Source organism: Zeus faber (assembly GCF_960531495.2).
Source record: "Zeus faber genome assembly, chromosome: 21".
Classification (NCBI taxonomy): domain Eukaryota; kingdom Metazoa; phylum Chordata; class Actinopteri; order Zeiformes; family Zeidae; genus Zeus; species Zeus faber.
In genome coordinates this window covers 12,399,972-12,416,559 of record NC_137208.1, presented here as the reverse complement: position 1 = coordinate 12,416,559, position 16,588 = coordinate 12,399,972, and the positions used below count along the sequence as shown (strand labels likewise).

General features: G+C 42.9%; 2 protein-coding genes across 2 annotated transcripts; both read left to right on the top strand.

Moving 5' to 3' along the window:
- Positions 1-268: 268 nt before the first annotated feature.
- Positions 269-3,583, top strand: yeats4 (YEATS domain containing 4). Its single transcript, XM_080022075.1, has 7 exons — positions 269-458; positions 754-873; positions 993-1,059; positions 1,454-1,548; positions 1,665-1,754; positions 2,249-2,336; positions 3,134-3,583. The coding sequence occupies exons 1-7, from the start codon at positions 408-410 to the stop codon at positions 3,301-3,303; spliced, it is 681 nt and encodes a 226-aa protein (XP_079878201.1). The 5' UTR covers positions 269-407; the 3' UTR covers positions 3,304-3,583.
- A 1,913-nt stretch (positions 3,584-5,496) lies between these two features.
- On the top strand, positions 5,497-14,818 carry napepld (N-acyl phosphatidylethanolamine phospholipase D). Its single transcript, XM_080022212.1, has 10 exons — positions 5,497-5,657; positions 7,668-7,743; positions 7,899-8,027; positions 8,140-8,280; positions 9,800-10,039; positions 10,794-10,897; positions 11,031-11,196; positions 11,314-11,462; positions 11,617-11,731; positions 12,019-14,818. The coding sequence occupies exons 2-10, from the start codon at positions 7,684-7,686 to the stop codon at positions 12,148-12,150; spliced, it is 1,236 nt and encodes a 411-aa protein (XP_079878338.1). The 5' UTR covers positions 5,497-5,657; positions 7,668-7,683; the 3' UTR covers positions 12,151-14,818.
- The last annotated feature ends 1,770 nt before the right edge of the window (positions 14,819-16,588 follow it).

The window sequence follows — 16,588 nt, the reverse complement described above, 5'->3', positions numbered from 1 at the left end:
TGGCGAGTTGGCCTCAAATGTATTATTTTCTATTTAGTTAAATGTATTGCATTTCAGGTCTGTAATAGATATCAGTTGAGGCATTTGATTTTTATATTTTTTATTTTTTAATACTTGTGCAACAGGGAACCTGAAGTGTGAACGGGCTGCATCGATATCGTTGAGTCCGTGCCTCTGCTCGGACGCGGAACCTTAGCGTCGTCATAATGTTCCGTCGGTGCCCTCAGCCTGTGACGCCGCATCCACTTCCGGTTTTAGTCGGAGATGAATGGTTTGTCTTGCGGCTCGGTTGCTTTGTCGCCTTTTAATGGATCAATGGCGCGTTTATTAGATGTGGGAGCGCGGTGCGAGGAGAGCGCGTCGGGGGAGTAACCCGCGCAATTAGCTTGGCGCTTGTGTCCCGGACTATGTTCAAGAAGATGGCTGAATTTGGTCCAGATTCCGGGGGACGCGTTAAGGTTTGTTGTTGTTGTTCGTGATGACCCGTATGCAGTTGTCAGCAGGCCTCTGTCTTTCTATGAAAGCATGTGTTGTGTCGATAAAATATCACCTTCTGTTATTTGCCATAATCAAAATAGGCAAAAAAAGACAAAAAGGAAGCTCAGATCTTTATGTATGACTTTATTGTTGCCGAGCGTTTCGATGTCTGCAGCTCCACGTGTATCTACTAATCCTAAGCAGTGTCATTATTTGGTTGCTGTGTTGAAACACCTATTTTGATTCATTCTGGTGGTGTGTGTTTTTGTTGTTCAGGGTGTGACTATTGTGAAGCCCATCGTGTTTGGGAATGTTGCCCGCTACTTTGGAAAGAAGAGAGAGGAGGACGGACACACACACCAGTGGTCTGTCTATGTGAAACCCTACAGAAACGAGGTACTTTTATTTCTTATATCGCGTTGGCGCTCAAATGAGAGGGGTTTATTCAAAGGATCTTCCATTAGTGACTGTGCCTTGGCCATGTCAATATCTAATTCTTTTAATGAATCCTCCAGGATATGTCTGCATATGTGAAGAAAATCCAGTTTAAGTTACACGAGAGCTATGGGAACCCACTGAGAGGTCAGTGTATTGTGAGACAAACAGTTAAGATACTGTGTGATTTTGTATGCTTTCCAATGATTCTTTTTTGCACCAGGCAGCTATTTGGATGGACTCACTATTAAGCTGCATTGCATTTACACACTTGGCATTAAAGTGGTTAACTTTTTGCATACATGAAACTACCCAACCCTTATGCACGTAGCTTTGTGTTAAATGAACTGCTTTATTCTTAGATTTTATCTGTCAGTTTCAATTTCATTCTGGTGATTGTCGAGCCTGCGTGCTTTCCAGTTTTACGTGGGCCTTAGTGTTTTTTCTTCAGTGTTGACCCACGTCTTCCTGTCTTTAAACGGACAGTCCGTATGACTCTCTCACCCAACGTACTTTTCTTTATTCTTTCTGTGCCTCCCAGTGGTGACCAAGCCTCCTTACGAGATCACAGAGACGGGCTGGGGGGAGTTTGAGATCATCATCAAGATCTTCTTTATCGACCCCAACGAGAGACCTGTGAGTGCTAACAACACCTAGGCCGCGTTTTAGAAAGTGTGTTTCATCGTGGGATAGTGTGCATGCTGTGGTAAAATGCACGCCTTGCGCTGTGTTTCATTGACACATGTTTTTAGGTGACGCTGTACCACTTGTTGAAGCTGTTCCAGTCAGACTCCAGCGCAATGCCGAAGAAGACGGTGGTGTCTGAATTCTACGATGAGATGGTACGGTAGGACTACAAGACGTGAGAGTTTACTACTAAAAATGTAATTCAGTTGTCTTAAATTTGTTTTTTGAATCTTGTGAAATGTCTCTCGGCACCATACAACCACATTCTCAATTTACTGTGATAATCTTTGGATGATGGAGGCTGCAAAAAAAAAAAAAAATGGTGACAGTGTGAACAAATTCTTCACAAATGATTTAGGGGAAACATAACTGAAACATCACAGTTTGTGACTGGTTACATCACTGAAATTGGAGTGGTATGCGTCTGTTTTTTTCTGCTGCTACTTTTGCACCTCTGGGGATTCATTGCGGTCACCTGTACTCATTTTATGTCGACTAATGGCTTGAATTTCAATTTCGAGTGGCCATATAGGTCCACATTTTAACATACTGTCCCATTAGATCCAAATTGTTATCAAACTATAGCAATCAACAAAATAACGTATTGCTCTATAAGATGGGGCTAACTCTCCTCAAATGTCTTTCTCAGATTTTCCAGGATCCCACTGCCATGATGCAGCAGCTACTTACCACCTCAAGACAACTCACCCTGGGAGCGTACAAGCATGAAACAGAATGTATGAAGATGCTTCTTAAAACACACACACACACACAGAAACACACACGGTTTTTACAAAGTGGAAGATGCCTCGTATCTGAAAATGACTTCTCTCCGGTGACTGGAGAGTCCAATGAGGGATTAACACTGCTCGTCAAACACAGAGCACACTAAATCACGATTTGTTGTGGAGGCGTGGCTCTGGTCGTAAGGCTCCTCTGTCGCGGAGCCAGGGACTTCTTAGCCCGTTGAACCCCGTCATGAGCGATGCCCCAAGCTGATCTCTAAAATGCAAACAGAAAACATATTAGCTGCAAAACCTTTGGGCAGCAACTTAGGTTTTTGTTTCTTTTCCCCAAGCTTAAGATTTTATGACTGCTCTGACTCCATATTGTACACACACACACCCACCCACACACACACACACACACACACACACACACACACACACACACACCCACACACACCCCCTGGATGCTTATGGAGAAAGACAGAGCAAGTATAGATTGTTTCACCCCATACAAGAATTACTGTAATTTAAAACATCGTCTCACATAGAAGAGTTGTACCCCTGATGATTTTGCAAATTGCTTTTGTATGGGAAATCTCATCTCACCATTATGACCCCAATACAGTTGCACAGAGCAATTACTTTGACATTCAAAACAATGATAACTGTAGCTTCTCTCCCTCTCTTTTTATTTAATTTTTTCCTCTACATTGTCAATGTGTGCCTGCACCCCCCCCCCCCCCCCCCCCCCCCCCCCAAAAAAAAAAAAAAAAAGCTCAACATTTTGTGTGCGGTTCCATTTCCAGTCGGTGAGCTGGAGCAGAGGACGAAGGAGAAGCTGGAAGTGGCGAAGAAGAGGACGAGCCAGGAGATCACGGAGCTGAAGGACAAGCTGAAGGCCAGCAGAGAGAACATCAACCACCTGAAGATGGAGATCAGGAAGCTGGAGGAGGACGGGGACCATAAGGAGCACTGACAGCCTTCGCTTTATTTCTTTTTCTTTTTTTGTATTTCTTTGGGGGCAAATTGTCCAGAATGTGTAAAAACCTTGTATGTTGCCTCACATACACACTGATCGGTTCATAGCTTGGAGGTGTCTTACTGCCTTTAGGATGCTGTTGTTTTTTGATACTTTATTTTTTATTTTTTTATGTACTGTTCTTGTTTTGTGTGTTGCTATAATCATCAACATGATATTTACACTGTTGTTGTTGTTGATTTCTTGTGGATATAAATTGATTATTCCACTGACATTATCTTGTGTAAAATTTCAGGTGTGTGCTTCTGCAACAGTAAGAAACTTGTACAAACAATAAAAAAGACAGCGCTACCATTTAGATATGTAAGAGATTTAAACGGAATGTTAATTTTGAATGCACATTGACTTTGCAATACTTAATTGAATAAGGGATGTGCCCAAAAATCGGTCTTGGATTTCCAAAAAAAAAAGGACTTAAAATGCAAGACTTTTCTCGTGAAAATGTAATAAACCGGATACCTGCAGACACCCCAATTAAGAACCAAGGACTGTTCGTTTGCTGGGGCCTGAGCGCTTCGCTGCGCTCGGAACCAGGAAGCCCCGGACCGAACACGTCCGAACAGAGGCAGCGCCGATGGGAGCGCTGCTGTTCGGACGCGCGGTGACAAAACCCCAGTTTCCCCACGCGAGGGGAGTTGTTCACGGTGAGTTGTGATGCCGCTCGCCCGTTGGTCTTCCAGCGGCCGCCCACCGTCTCCCTGCCCGACTTGAAACCAGTCGTCAACAAACACGAGGCTGGAGCTTGCGGCCGATCCGCCGCGTCCGTTCAAGCTCCTCCGACTTTTGGGAGTTTTTTTTACACACACACACACACACACACACACACACACACACACACAGACCACTTAAAACCGGGCCTGTGTAAAAAAAAAAACAACTACTTATAGTTGTCAAACTTCATATCATATTATAATAAGAAGCCCCTATTGCCTTTCAACACCATTTCTGATTCGCGTAACTTTTTTGTCTATTTGTGAAAACGGGGGAAAAAAAAGGTGGCTTCTACTGGAGTATTTCCGCACAAAACTGGGTACGTTTCAAAAACCACTGTACTTGTAGTACAGTGGGACTACATTAGTGCAAAAAGCCTGTATTGCATTTTTAAGCAGCTTTTCTGATGCGCGAAAGTTATGTTCTACTTGTGAAAATGTTGATTTTACTGGATTTTTTTTTTTTTTTTCAACGCTGACCACTCAGGGACCAGGTCTATTAAAAAAAACAACAACTACTGTTTATTATAGTAGTCAAACTTGGGCTAGATTATAATTCTAATAAAATCACTAGGCCTACGTTGCATTTCAAACACGATTTCTTATTTGTGAATTTTATGTTTTATCCGTGAAAACGGTTAAAAAGGTGGTTTTCACTGTTTGTTCTCCACACGGGACCATTTATGTGTATACACGTCGAAATACAACGAAGACACGCAGAGAACCCTACGTCCTCAAGATTCAAGATTCAAGAATCAAGATTTTTATTTGTCACATACATATACATACTTTCATACATATATGCAGTGAAATGTAATGCAACGCACCCGGTGATAGCGCACAATATGTCCTAGGAAAAAATAAAAAAAATAAATAAAATAAAAAGTAGAACATTCCTTTCTAATAGACCGACTAACTGACTCCGAAAACGTAATACAGTAAGTTGAATACTTGTAGAATAAGATAAAAAATATATAGAATAAAATACAATAAAAATAAATTTGAAATAAAATGGAATAGATAGAAGGAATATGCCTATTACATTTCACTGCATATATGTATGGAAGTATGTATATGTATGTGACAAATAAAAATCTTGAATCTTGAATCTTGAATCTATGTATATACAGATACCTACCTATGTCTATCCTTATTCCTTCATAATATTTATTTCCAAAAGTCGGTTCTGGTTCAGTTCGTGTATTCAGTATTCGTGTGTGTATACATTAAATAGGCGCGTTATTCATTATTTTATTTTTTAATTCGACTCCCAAAACGCCGAGTCTCGGGATTCAACCCCGAAAAAGGGTGACCACGTGACCGGCGGTGACGCGCCCCTCGCGGCGATGACGTCAGAAGGGCTCGGGAGCCGAGCGCCGGGCGGAGCGCGGCGTCGCGCACCAGCTCCCGGCGGCGGCGGCGGCGGCGGCGGCGTCGTGACTCGGGCTTTATTCGACATTTAAACGTGACGCGGCGACGCCTTCACATTCGAAAGGCTCCGGCTAACGTCGCGACATGAGAGCGCCTCCCCGCACGGGACACGGTTTGTCGGCTCGCCGTCCGTTCCACCCGAGGGCTCAGGTGAGATACCTGCGGTGGTTGTTTTCTGTTTGCTAACGTTATTATTATGGCGGCGGCGGGGGGTGTAGCCCTCTGTTAGGTCACTTTGTTGAAAAGGGCAAAAGAAACCCCAACTAAAATATGACACTTTATTGTTCTTAACACTTAATTGTTCTTCGGAGAAACAGCATTTCGATGCATTCGAGTGTTTGGTGGCGGGGTCCGCCACCGCAAGGAGTGGAGGTGAGTCCGAAGAGTCGCTTTGGCTCCCGAGTTGAACTCGCGCAGGCTGGTGAAACACCTCCACCTCCGGACGATCAATGACACCACTGGTTGTGGACCTGGAGGTTTTCTCGGGGTGACGAGCCGGCACCAGCTTCCACACGCACACGCCGTCCCTCGCGTGGACGTGCGACCGAAAAAGAGACCGCGTCCCCCGGGGGGAGGGGGGAAGGGGCTCGGCCTTTGCCCGCTCGTTTGTTGTTCGCCCAAAACCACGCCGGCACGCCGGCCGTGTCCATCTTTGTTTTGCTTCTCGCCCCACAAAGCACACATTGTTGTTTCAATGGCCGTGTGTAGTGGGGAATTAAAGCCCTTTTCAATAGACCAAGTGCACCATCAGCACTCGGGAGTTCCAACGCACGGCGATTCCCGAGGAGGAGAGTGCACCGAGGTCCCCGAAGTGGAAGTTTCTTTTGTGCTTCCGTGTGCACCCTCTCTCTGGGTATTAATCGGCTCACAATACATTTCCACGATCAATACCGGCTAAGACGAGATAAGATCCTACTTTATTGACCTCCCCTCACAAGGAGACATCCAGGCGTTGCAGCATCTCAGCTGGGAAGCATAAAGTACAGAAGCAGGAGAGTGTGCATCAAATTCACCATAAACTGTCAACAGCATCCATACAATAAGAAATCCAACAGTAAAAAAAAAACAAAAAACCCCAATAATAACAACAGTATACCACTGAGCGTTATCGTTCAGGAAGTGCGTCGTACAATGATAAAGGTGTTTCCTTGTAGGTTGGAGATCAAGGGTGTGGACTGTTACTGTGTGATTATCCTACGACTTGCGTCAGAGAGCAGCTGTTACCGCCTTTCACCTGTGAATGTGAAGGTGCGGATTTTAGAGTTTAGCGCACATTCAAACGTGTCTTTGCGCAGTTAAAAAAAACGTTCCAGTGAGAAAATTTAAATGAAGCAGAAGAAGAAGGAAATGTATTGCAATGTGAGCGTTGCAGTTCTTTCCTTCCTAACAGCTCCTTTGGCGTCGTGCCTTTTTGCAACTATTGCTTTTATTTATTTTTTGTGTCCTTGCGCAACTCGCATTTCACACACAAAGAAAAGGACATGCCAATGCTTTAATCTTCTTGGAAGAGGAAAAAAGTCTGTAATTCAGTTTGAGGGTCTGCACATGACTCGCTATTTTAGAAATAATTAGTGTGTTGCTTGATCCTTTGGGGGCAAATTAGTGCGGCGATATGAGTCAAGTGACAGTCAAGTCAAGTTCCTCCTCTTCGCTGAATCATTCCTTTACAGCAGTTCACCAGTGTTTTGATTGACATGATATGGGTATGACAATGAGCCAAAGCAAACGGATAACAGTTACATTTATTTTAGTATTGGGTTTTGATTATATTTCTGCACAGCTTGAAGCCTAGTCGATTTGCATATTGCTCCAATTAAAAACAACAAGCAGTCTTTGCAAGGAGCACCCTGTAATGGACTCATGAAAGCTAAGCTCTGAATGCTCGTTTGCCTGGTTCTGTCTATGATTTTATCTATTTAGAGTGCAAACTACAGTGTCATCAGTGTACTATTACAGTAAAATATTTAGCATAGCTCTCAGGGTTATCGAGGCATTAGATATGTATCGCAATCTCCACTTCCTCTACAAACTTAGGTAGTGTGCCCTTGAGCAAGGCATTGAACAGCAGAAGCCTATGTTCTTTCTACGGTGCCTCTGGAATAATGTGTTACTGTCAAGCAGATTGTTGCTGTGTGTGTGTGTCTGTGTGGGCATGTGCAGGTGTGTTGGTGAGTCCATGGAGAAGCCAGCACTCTCAGGCAGAGCGGCGCTGGATGAGAGAAATGCTTTGATGGAGGTAAGTTCTTATGGATAAATCAGTAATTTCCAGAGGTGTTTGTGGGTTGCAATCACCTTCACCATCTATTTCAATCCAACTTCGATTGTAAGATCGAATTTCACGATATTCCTCCCTAAATCCATAATAATAATGCCGTGGGCCTCTCTCTCCAGGTGAAGAGTCCCGAGAAGGAGTGTCGAGGGGCGGAGGGTGAAGAGGTCGACCCTCAGGCCCAGACGCCTCGAAAGAGCAGCTCCACGCGCTCCTCTAGAAAGAGCTTCCGCCTAGACTACCGACTGGAGGTAGCAGGAATACGAGTTTTCCGTTGTGTGTTTGCTTCAAACTTAACTCCAGTGACTCAAATATGATTATTTTTATTTTATTTATTTTTTATTTTTTGCATTTTAATTTAAGGAGGAAGTGACAAAGTCGGTGCGGGACAGGCGTGGCCGCTGGACCAACCCCTGGTCCACATGGAGGTTCCCTTCCTATTCAACTCTGCTCAGGTTTCTGTTTCTGGACAAAGACCACAGCAATTTGCCATCCAATAGAGAGGTACGGTGGATGCATGCGTGGTCCAGTCTTAGTGTCGTCATAGTCTAGTCTCTCGAACTTCATTGCCGGTTTCTCTGTTGTGGGCAAAACGTTGAGTTCCAACCATCTCAACCACCCGCGCGTAAGAGCTGGGGAGGGTTGGTCTTTACCGTTATCAATTTGGTCATGGTCACGTTAACGAAACTGAAAGGAATCTGTGACATTCCTTAGAATAAGTACAACTAAAATCTAGCCATGCTTTTCAGGGTTTGCTTGCCGTGTTTGGGACCTTACTCCACCTCAGGAGTGCATAGTAGGTCACAGTACTAATGTGCATATCAATCAAGCGGCATGTGCTCCAGCCAGGTGTTGAAGCCCATGCGGCGTTTTAAACTAATGATTAGGGTGTTGGCGTTTTAACCGGCTGAATAGTTTGTGCAGGCCTGTCTTTGGCAACCTAACCCTGTTTTTACGTGTGAAATATTTCTATGTGCTCAATTACAGGTTTCTGGTTTCCTGGGTGACGTGCCAAACCCAGATGCGTACTTTGCACACTGTGGAAACATGACTTATTAGACGATAGCTTGTATTTGAAAATCCAGATTCTTTGCGGTTCATTCAGGTTATTCAGTCATATACCATGAAAATTTATGAAAAAAAACATTATGATAGTTTTGTCCATAAGGCCCAGCCTTTCTCTTTTCGCTGCTGGAAACATCAGTGGCATTTTTTAGCAAAGTGTGAGTTCATGTATGCCAGTGTGACAAAGTTTAGTAGGGTCCTCCATAAAAAGCAGCTACACCTATTGAGGGAAAAAAAAAAAAAAAAACAAGTAAAATGAAAGTAAATTTATGAAACAGTACATTTTCCACTGTTGAGTTCATCTGGGTAAAATTTTAAATCCCAGTTATCCTTTAATATAAGGATGGCCACATGACCAGTTCTATCTCCATGTAATAGAAGACCGTGAACATTAAAGGAGATTAGAATCTTAAGAAGGAAATGTAATCTGTAATTCACGGGGAGGGGGGGGCCATGTATGTAGATGAATGGGAAGATAGGTGGATGACCGACTAAATTGATGGACCAAATAATATGGGTCAACTGAAAAGACGGTTTCAATGACTAATTGAGTGTCATTATTCACGACATTACCTCTTAACCGTTAATTCATCCTGCCCATTGAGCCTCGCCCCCCCCCCCTGTCAGCAGGAACCGGGCCCTGTCAGCTTTAACCAGCCCTGTGGTATTTATAGCTGTTTGTGTCAACCTAGCTCAGCTCACTAAAGGGCTTAACGGGGTTTACAGACTGCCTCCCTCCACGCAGTTACAGGAAACTCTCATTTTTAACCCCCGCTGGCACCACTCAGGCCTTGTGCACAGAAAGCTTCTTAAAGCAGAACTGTAAATGAAGTATCACAGCCCAGGAAAACGTGTCTTGGAATCCAAGAGAAGATTTGATGCCCGCTCATGCTCACTACCCAATCTTGGATGAAAAATATCTCTCACCCCCCCCCCCCCCCCTCTATTTCACCCCAAGGTTCTCGACGTCGAGCTTCCGGTTCTGGTTCCGTACTTTGTCCGGAGCCCGAACCAGCTCCGCTCCTTGTGCGACTCAGACTCCCAGGGTCTCAGGGTCACCTGGCTGGGTCATGCCACGGCCCTCGTGGAGTTGGACGGTCTGAACATTTTAACGGACCCCATCTTCAGTCAGCGGGCCTCGCCAGTCCAGTTCATGGGGCCCAAAAGGTACCGGGGGCCCCCCTGCACGGTGGAACAGGTTTAGTACCTTTACAAACGTTTTAAAAGTCATAGCACGTCCGCTGCTGCGTAGGGGTCGACCGATTGGCCGTCCTGCTTATGTTATTGGCTGATATTCATATTTCACAGATACACTGATAATTGTCAAAAACTTTGCTGGTTGGGTGTCGCTGTGTACATTCTGCCAAAATGGCAGTAAAATGAGCCTTGTAAGGATTAGTGATTCTATACTCCTATTCCGATCCTATGTAGATGTCACAGTTAAACAATTTTTGCAATTAGCAACCTATCTGGATAGTTTCATTTCATTGAGTATTTCTTTAACCCCATTATAGAATCACGATGTTAAGCATCAGATGAGTCTTTTTTTTTTTTTTCTTATATGTACTACAGGCAGGAAACTGTCTAAGGTTCAAAATCAGTGAATTTACTACTTACCGCGTCTTAAATCAAATCTGAGCTCATTTGTTCCCCATCGTAGTCTCTCCTTGGTAAATGAAATTAAATGATCATTTTGAATTAAATTACACGTCACGCTCATGTTGAATTTATAATTCCCATTTCTCAGGCCAAAATTCCTCCATGACCCTCGATCCCTATCGCTGAAATCCCCAGACAAAATTTATTCATTCAGTGTTTTTCACAGTGCTTCTTAATGGTCTGATTCAGTTTCCTGTGGAGCTGGAGGGTTGTTTTTCCACAAAGAAAGAAGTGAAAGTTTCACCCCCGCTCCAACTCCCCTTCCTCCCACGCTCTACCCTTCCTCCTGACAGCTGCCCAGGATAGACGCTGTTCTGATCAGTCATTCCCATTACGATCATCTGGACGCTGGATCAGTGGACAGCCTCAATGCACGCTTTGGAGGCGAGCTGCGCTGGTACGCCCCATGGAGCGATGGATGGATGAATAAATAAAAAGTCTTATTTTTAGTTTTGTTCAACTTAAACTTGTATTGGGATTCCCAGACAGCGTCACGGACTGAAGTGCGTTTTTTTTCGCATTGCGTCTAGGTTTGTCCCGCTGGGTCTGATGGACTGGCTGGTGAAGGCGGGCTGTGAGAACGTGATGGAGCTGGACTGGTGGGAGGAGAACTGCGTCCCGGGCTACGATGACATCACGTTTGTCTGCACGCCCGCTCAGCACTGGTGCAAACGCACCGCGCTGGACGACAACAAGGTACGCCTTGGTCTCTTTTTTTTTAATTTTCTTTTAGCTCCAGGAGACATTCACAAAGATCTCTTTCTTCATCTCTTCTCCACCTCTCCCTTCACCCCTCTATCTCCACCCGTCCAGGCGTTGTGGGGAAGCTGGTCTGTGTTGGGTCCCGACCACCGCTTCTTCTTTGCTGGTGATACCGGCTACTGCCCGGCCTTCAAGGAGATCGGGCGGCGCTTTGGACCGTTTGACCTCGCCGCCATCCCCATCGGAGCCTACCTGCCCAGGTACAAACACACACACACAATTACAACAGCATTAACACAAAAGTCCACAAAAACATGAATATCGAATTGAAAACATTTACAGTATTAGCTACATTTATTTGTACCTGCAGAATTATCAACGTTGTATAGAAAATAATGGTGTGTGTGTGTGTAGGGATGTGATGCAAGGGCAGCACGTGGACCCGGAGGAGGCCGTTCGGATCCATGAAGACGTGCAGGCCAGACACTCGCTGGCGATCCACTGGGGAACCTTCTCCCTTGCCTATGAGGTAACGTGTGAGTGCATATTAGGAAATGTCAAAACTGTTTAATGTTTCGTACGGAACTATATATACAAATAGATATGCAGCTGTTTCCTTAACCTCCCCCCAGGAAGGAATAAAAGTACCTAAATAGACATCTTTTCATCTTTTTTTTCCTCAGTAGACTGAAGTGAGTGAAATACCTCCGTTCATCAGAGATCTTCTGGTTTTAGAGACCACCAGTCTGATGTTCACCTCTCTCTCTTTTCTAACGTTCTCCCCCCCTGGCTCCCTCCATCCTCTCCCCGCCGCAGTACTACCTGGAGCCCCCGGTGCGTCTCCGAGAGGCTCTGGAGCAGAGGGGCCTGAAGCCGGATCGCTTCTTCACCCTGAGCCACGGCGAGTCGCGCCTGCTCTCGTCGCAGGAAGAAGAAGTCTTTGACTGAGGGGGGGATTCACTGAATGACTAATTATTGACTTATTTTTATATATCCATGCGTACCCTGATCTGCTGGAAAACTCTGGGATGGCCAGGAAGTCAATTTGGGACGAGGTATTTTATTTTATTTTATTTTTTTTGTTTTGTTTGTTTTTTGTTGTTTTTTTTCTTCCCCCTAGATCTGAAATTGGCTGAGATCGCATCCAGATGAACTGAAAGCAGATGCGCTGTGTTTTCATGCATCAATACTTTCCCTCTGTGCTGTGAGATGTGTCCTGGGCAGGAATGTTCTGGCATGTTCCGTTCACACGCACCGGTGATTGGGATGGTAATGCTGAGTGTAAACGGCTGTAAGCGCTGCCCGGGAAACCTCTCGAATACACATTTTCCGACACATTTTCACTTCTGAGTGGATCCCAGAGCAGGATCCCAGAGCAGGAGCCCGGATTCGAGCGGTGAGAGCTGCTCTCCTCGACGATTAATGCAAATCATGTGTCATTCATTTCCCCTCGAAAAAAAATCCCTTCCCCCCTCATGCCGGAGCTGCGCTGGAATCTCACATGACCGCCACTCGGAGGGGATTCTGTTTTTCAGGTTAGTCGCCGCAAAAGAGAGAAACTTTAAACACAGAGCAACGATTGTGTCGCGCAACTATGTTTCCACGTTACTATGGTGACTGCCGCTGGTCTGAGTCACTGCTGCTCTGAAAAACACCAGGCACTTGGATCATTTACCTGTCAAACTAGATTTAGTGTGTGTGTGTGTGTGTGTGTGTGTGTGTGTGTGTGTGTGTGTGTGTGTGTGTGTGTGTGTGTGTGTGTGTGTGTGTGTGTGTGTGTGTGTGTGTGTGTGTGTGTGTGTGTGTGTGTGTGCAAATGCTCGAACATGCATTTCGGCTTAAACTCAGACTTCAACAGACTTTGGAAACTGCTTTTCAAAGTCCGGTCCAGATAGAAAGTTGGCTGCTGCATTGTCGAGTAAATCAAGTAGAGATTTGTTAAGTTCCAAAATACTGTTTTAATACAAAATAATATAAAGATTGTATTGTGCATGTATTTAGCGCGCTGCTCTAAGCTCTGCTGACGTGCGTTCATCCGAGCACAAATCCACCAGGTTGTTGCTACACTGCCGACGTACGTGCAGGAATAAATATGTATAAAAAGAATCAGGAGACGCAAATAGAAACAACCCGGTTCAGCTTTCACCGACGCTCACTATAAACACCGAAACCCGATGCTTCAAAAACCACAGAGTTCTGTCGCCGTTTCCCTCCGAGCTCCTTAGTGTTTGCCCCGGCGTTTTGGACCTAAAACCGCAGCGTTATAAAAAAGCCTCTTGTTCGACAACTTTTCTCGATGCCAAATATTATTTTTCCTGCCACGATATCAGTATGAACACGGCTTCTTGTTGCTCTCGCCGACTGTCTTGGTGAATGTTTGTATTTCTGCTTTGCTGACCAGAGATGACTATTGAGCTTGAGATTTTAATGAGCTGTTTTTGATTCACGCCAAACGGCATTTTGTAGTTTTTATTATTATTTTTTTATGGTTTGTTTGGACATAATTCCTGTAGATTACAATTACGATGCCGGGAAGTTTAGACAATCGCGGGAAAGCAGTCGGAAGTCACTTAACCGTACAGCTGTGGTTGACCCACCTGACCAGACGTAAACCACTGGAGGATGTGATGGTGTGTGGGTGGGGCCTGGTCCCTCCTGCTGGGATGTGGCGACAACTAATTCATTTACATTTATTGACAACTACACACTGAAAAAGCCCAATACTTATTTCTCTCAATTAAGACGCTTGCATTTAAAAATAAAGGTCAGAATTGTTTAAATCCTATAGGTGAACGATAGAACAGTGTGATCTTTTGTAATATTGATTAAATATCAGTAGCTGGTCAAGAGGAAAAAGTTGGTATATTGGTTGAAAATGTTCCTACAAATATGTTTACTGCAGGAAATCCACTCATCCATCAGTTAGATCCTCTCATGCCGAGGTGACGCTTTGACAGGTCCACTGTGAAACGAGACAAAATATGGTTTGTTACAATATAGGTGAAGTCAAACTTTAACCGTATATCTTTACAGATGTAGTTGGGCCCCAGTTCTTTTTTATATTTTAAGTATGTGTCCAGCAGCTGACTTGGTTCTTAAACAGATGGATTGCTGTCCTCTCTGCACTTTGTCCTCTGATTAAATGAATGTCGATGAATTGTGCGAGCGCTCATTACGTGATGTCGTGAACTCTGTGTTGGAGTAAATTTTAATGAACATTCGAGTGCCGGACTTCACTTTGCTTCATGTTTGGTTCATTTTCGTGCATTCCTAATTTCTCAGTACGGAGAGTTTGTATTGAAACTGTATCCTGCTGTTTAAACGGCACAAAAACATTCAGACAGTTTGCACTGACAAGAAGTTCTTACTATTATTATTATTGTTATTATTATTAAAATAACTAAATCCACATTTTATTCAATGCAATCAATGTGAAATAAAAATAGGCAAATTCTGCATCTCATCTCATCAGGATTTTAGTCAGACTGTAGACATAGAAAACAGAGCTACTCAAATTATGAGTAAAATCTGTGCTATTAGTTGAAATGATTATAATTTATTTTTCAAAGAAATATAAAGATAATTCTGAGAAAAAATGTACTGTATGTGTAAATGTAATAACATACAATTAATTGCAATTACAGATACAATGAATTAATTGCAATATAAATAAACTTTAAAACATAATACTGTAGCTGGGTGTCACTTTTGTTAAAAAAAAAATTATAATAAAAAAAATAGCTGTATTATTGATAGTATTATGTGTATTTTATCATCCAAACCGGTACAGACTGCACTGTGTAGCTGTTGCAACAAGGTGGCAGTGTCTGCCAGTCTTTGAGAGGCAAACACTGGCTACATGACAATACAATAAGGGGAATTCAACATTTTGAATTTCAAAAATATATTTTTAGAAATATTATACTATTGTTTAGCATATATTGGGCTATATGGCCTCACTGGATGACTGATGCATTCACCCTCAATCATTTGCATTCAGCACTTTTACAATTTCCCCATGAATTGTGTAGTTGACCACATGATGTTGCACATTTACAGTGTAACTCCAAATATTATTTGTAGTTCACTGTAAATTCTGCATGGTCTACAGCCTATTTTAAAAATTGTACTTATAGAATTTAACTTTGTATTTTTATATATTTAATAGTAAAGTACCATAATATCTTATAGCGATGTTCAGTATACTATTTTGAAATGTAGTGCCACTATTCAAATGTTTCCTAAAGTGCACAGGGTCTGACAAATTGATACATATTTTTCTGATCACCTCATCCCAGCATCCTCCTCCATCCTCTGGTCCCCAGAAGGGCCCACACTCTGAACACTGCCAATTTCAGGTAGGATTTCTACTCCGACTTTATATGAATTCAATTTTCATCATAATTATTCCAGTAATTCTATCATTTCTGCAGGGTGGCAAAGCAGTGCAGAAAATAATTGTTTTTATTATAACACACTTAAACATTGTGGAATATACAGTATTTCGGATTCTGATTCTGAAAACTACACAATGTGCCATCAATCAATGTTGTAAAAGCACAATTTTACACTAAAAAAATCACTTTGGAAATTGAAAAGTGTCCTTTCTAGACACAAAATAGAACTCTTTCGAGATTATTCGAAACTACACCGGTCACCTCCCGCACCACCTCTTAGTGCATTCTAGACGGGACCACAAACAGTAAAAACAGTTTATAGAGGAGAACATTGATTAACACAAACACACTGAATCGTTCTTTCTTATAGTTCCAGCTGAAGAAAAAGTATAAACTATGGGATTCTTTAACAAAATAATCTTATGGATTATCACTTTAAATATCTGCAATTATTGTACAGTTTGCAATCATTACATTACCCAAGATAGTATATTGATTTAAAAAAAAAAAAAAAAAATTATATATATATATATATATATATATATATATATATATATATATATATATATATATATATATATATATATATATATATATATATATATATATATATATATATATATATACACACACACACACACCTCACAAAAAGTTAGGGATATTTGGCTTTCGGGTGAAATTTATGGAAAATGTAAAGTTCATGCTACAGTGATATTATATCGTGAAAGAAGGGCATTTAAGTAGAAGCATGCAATGGTGATTTCCTCATCTCAAACAATTTATTGAAACAAAAGCCAACAACAGTGGTGGGTTTACCACAACAAAAAATGTCAGTGTCTCAATAACTTGTCATGTGCCCTTGAGCATCAATTACAGCTTGACAACGACGTCTCATGCTGTTCACAAGTCGACTTATTGTCTGCTGAGGCAGGGCCCCCCACTCTTCTTGAAGGGCGGCCCTCAGGTCACTGAGGTTCTGGGGTACAGAG

Coding starts and splice junctions, on each gene's coding strand:
- yeats4 (XM_080022075.1), top strand. CDS start 408: ATGTTCAAGAAGATGGCTGAATTTGGTCCAGATTCCGGGGGACGCGTT. Junction 459..753: donor ATTCCGGGGGACGCGTTAAG/GTTTGTTGTTGT, acceptor TTTGTTGTTCAG/GGTGTGACTATTGTGAAGCC. Junction 1,755..2,248: donor CTGAATTCTACGATGAGATG/GTACGGTAGGAC, acceptor TGTCTTTCTCAG/ATTTTCCAGGATCCCACTGC.
- napepld (XM_080022212.1), top strand. CDS start 7,684: ATGGAGAAGCCAGCACTCTCAGGCAGAGCGGCGCTGGATGAGAGAAAT. Junction 7,744..7,898: donor AGAGAAATGCTTTGATGGAG/GTAAGTTCTTAT, acceptor CTCTCTCTCCAG/GTGAAGAGTCCCGAGAAGGA. Junction 8,281..9,799: donor ATTTGCCATCCAATAGAGAG/GTACGGTGGATG, acceptor TTTCACCCCAAG/GTTCTCGACGTCGAGCTTCC.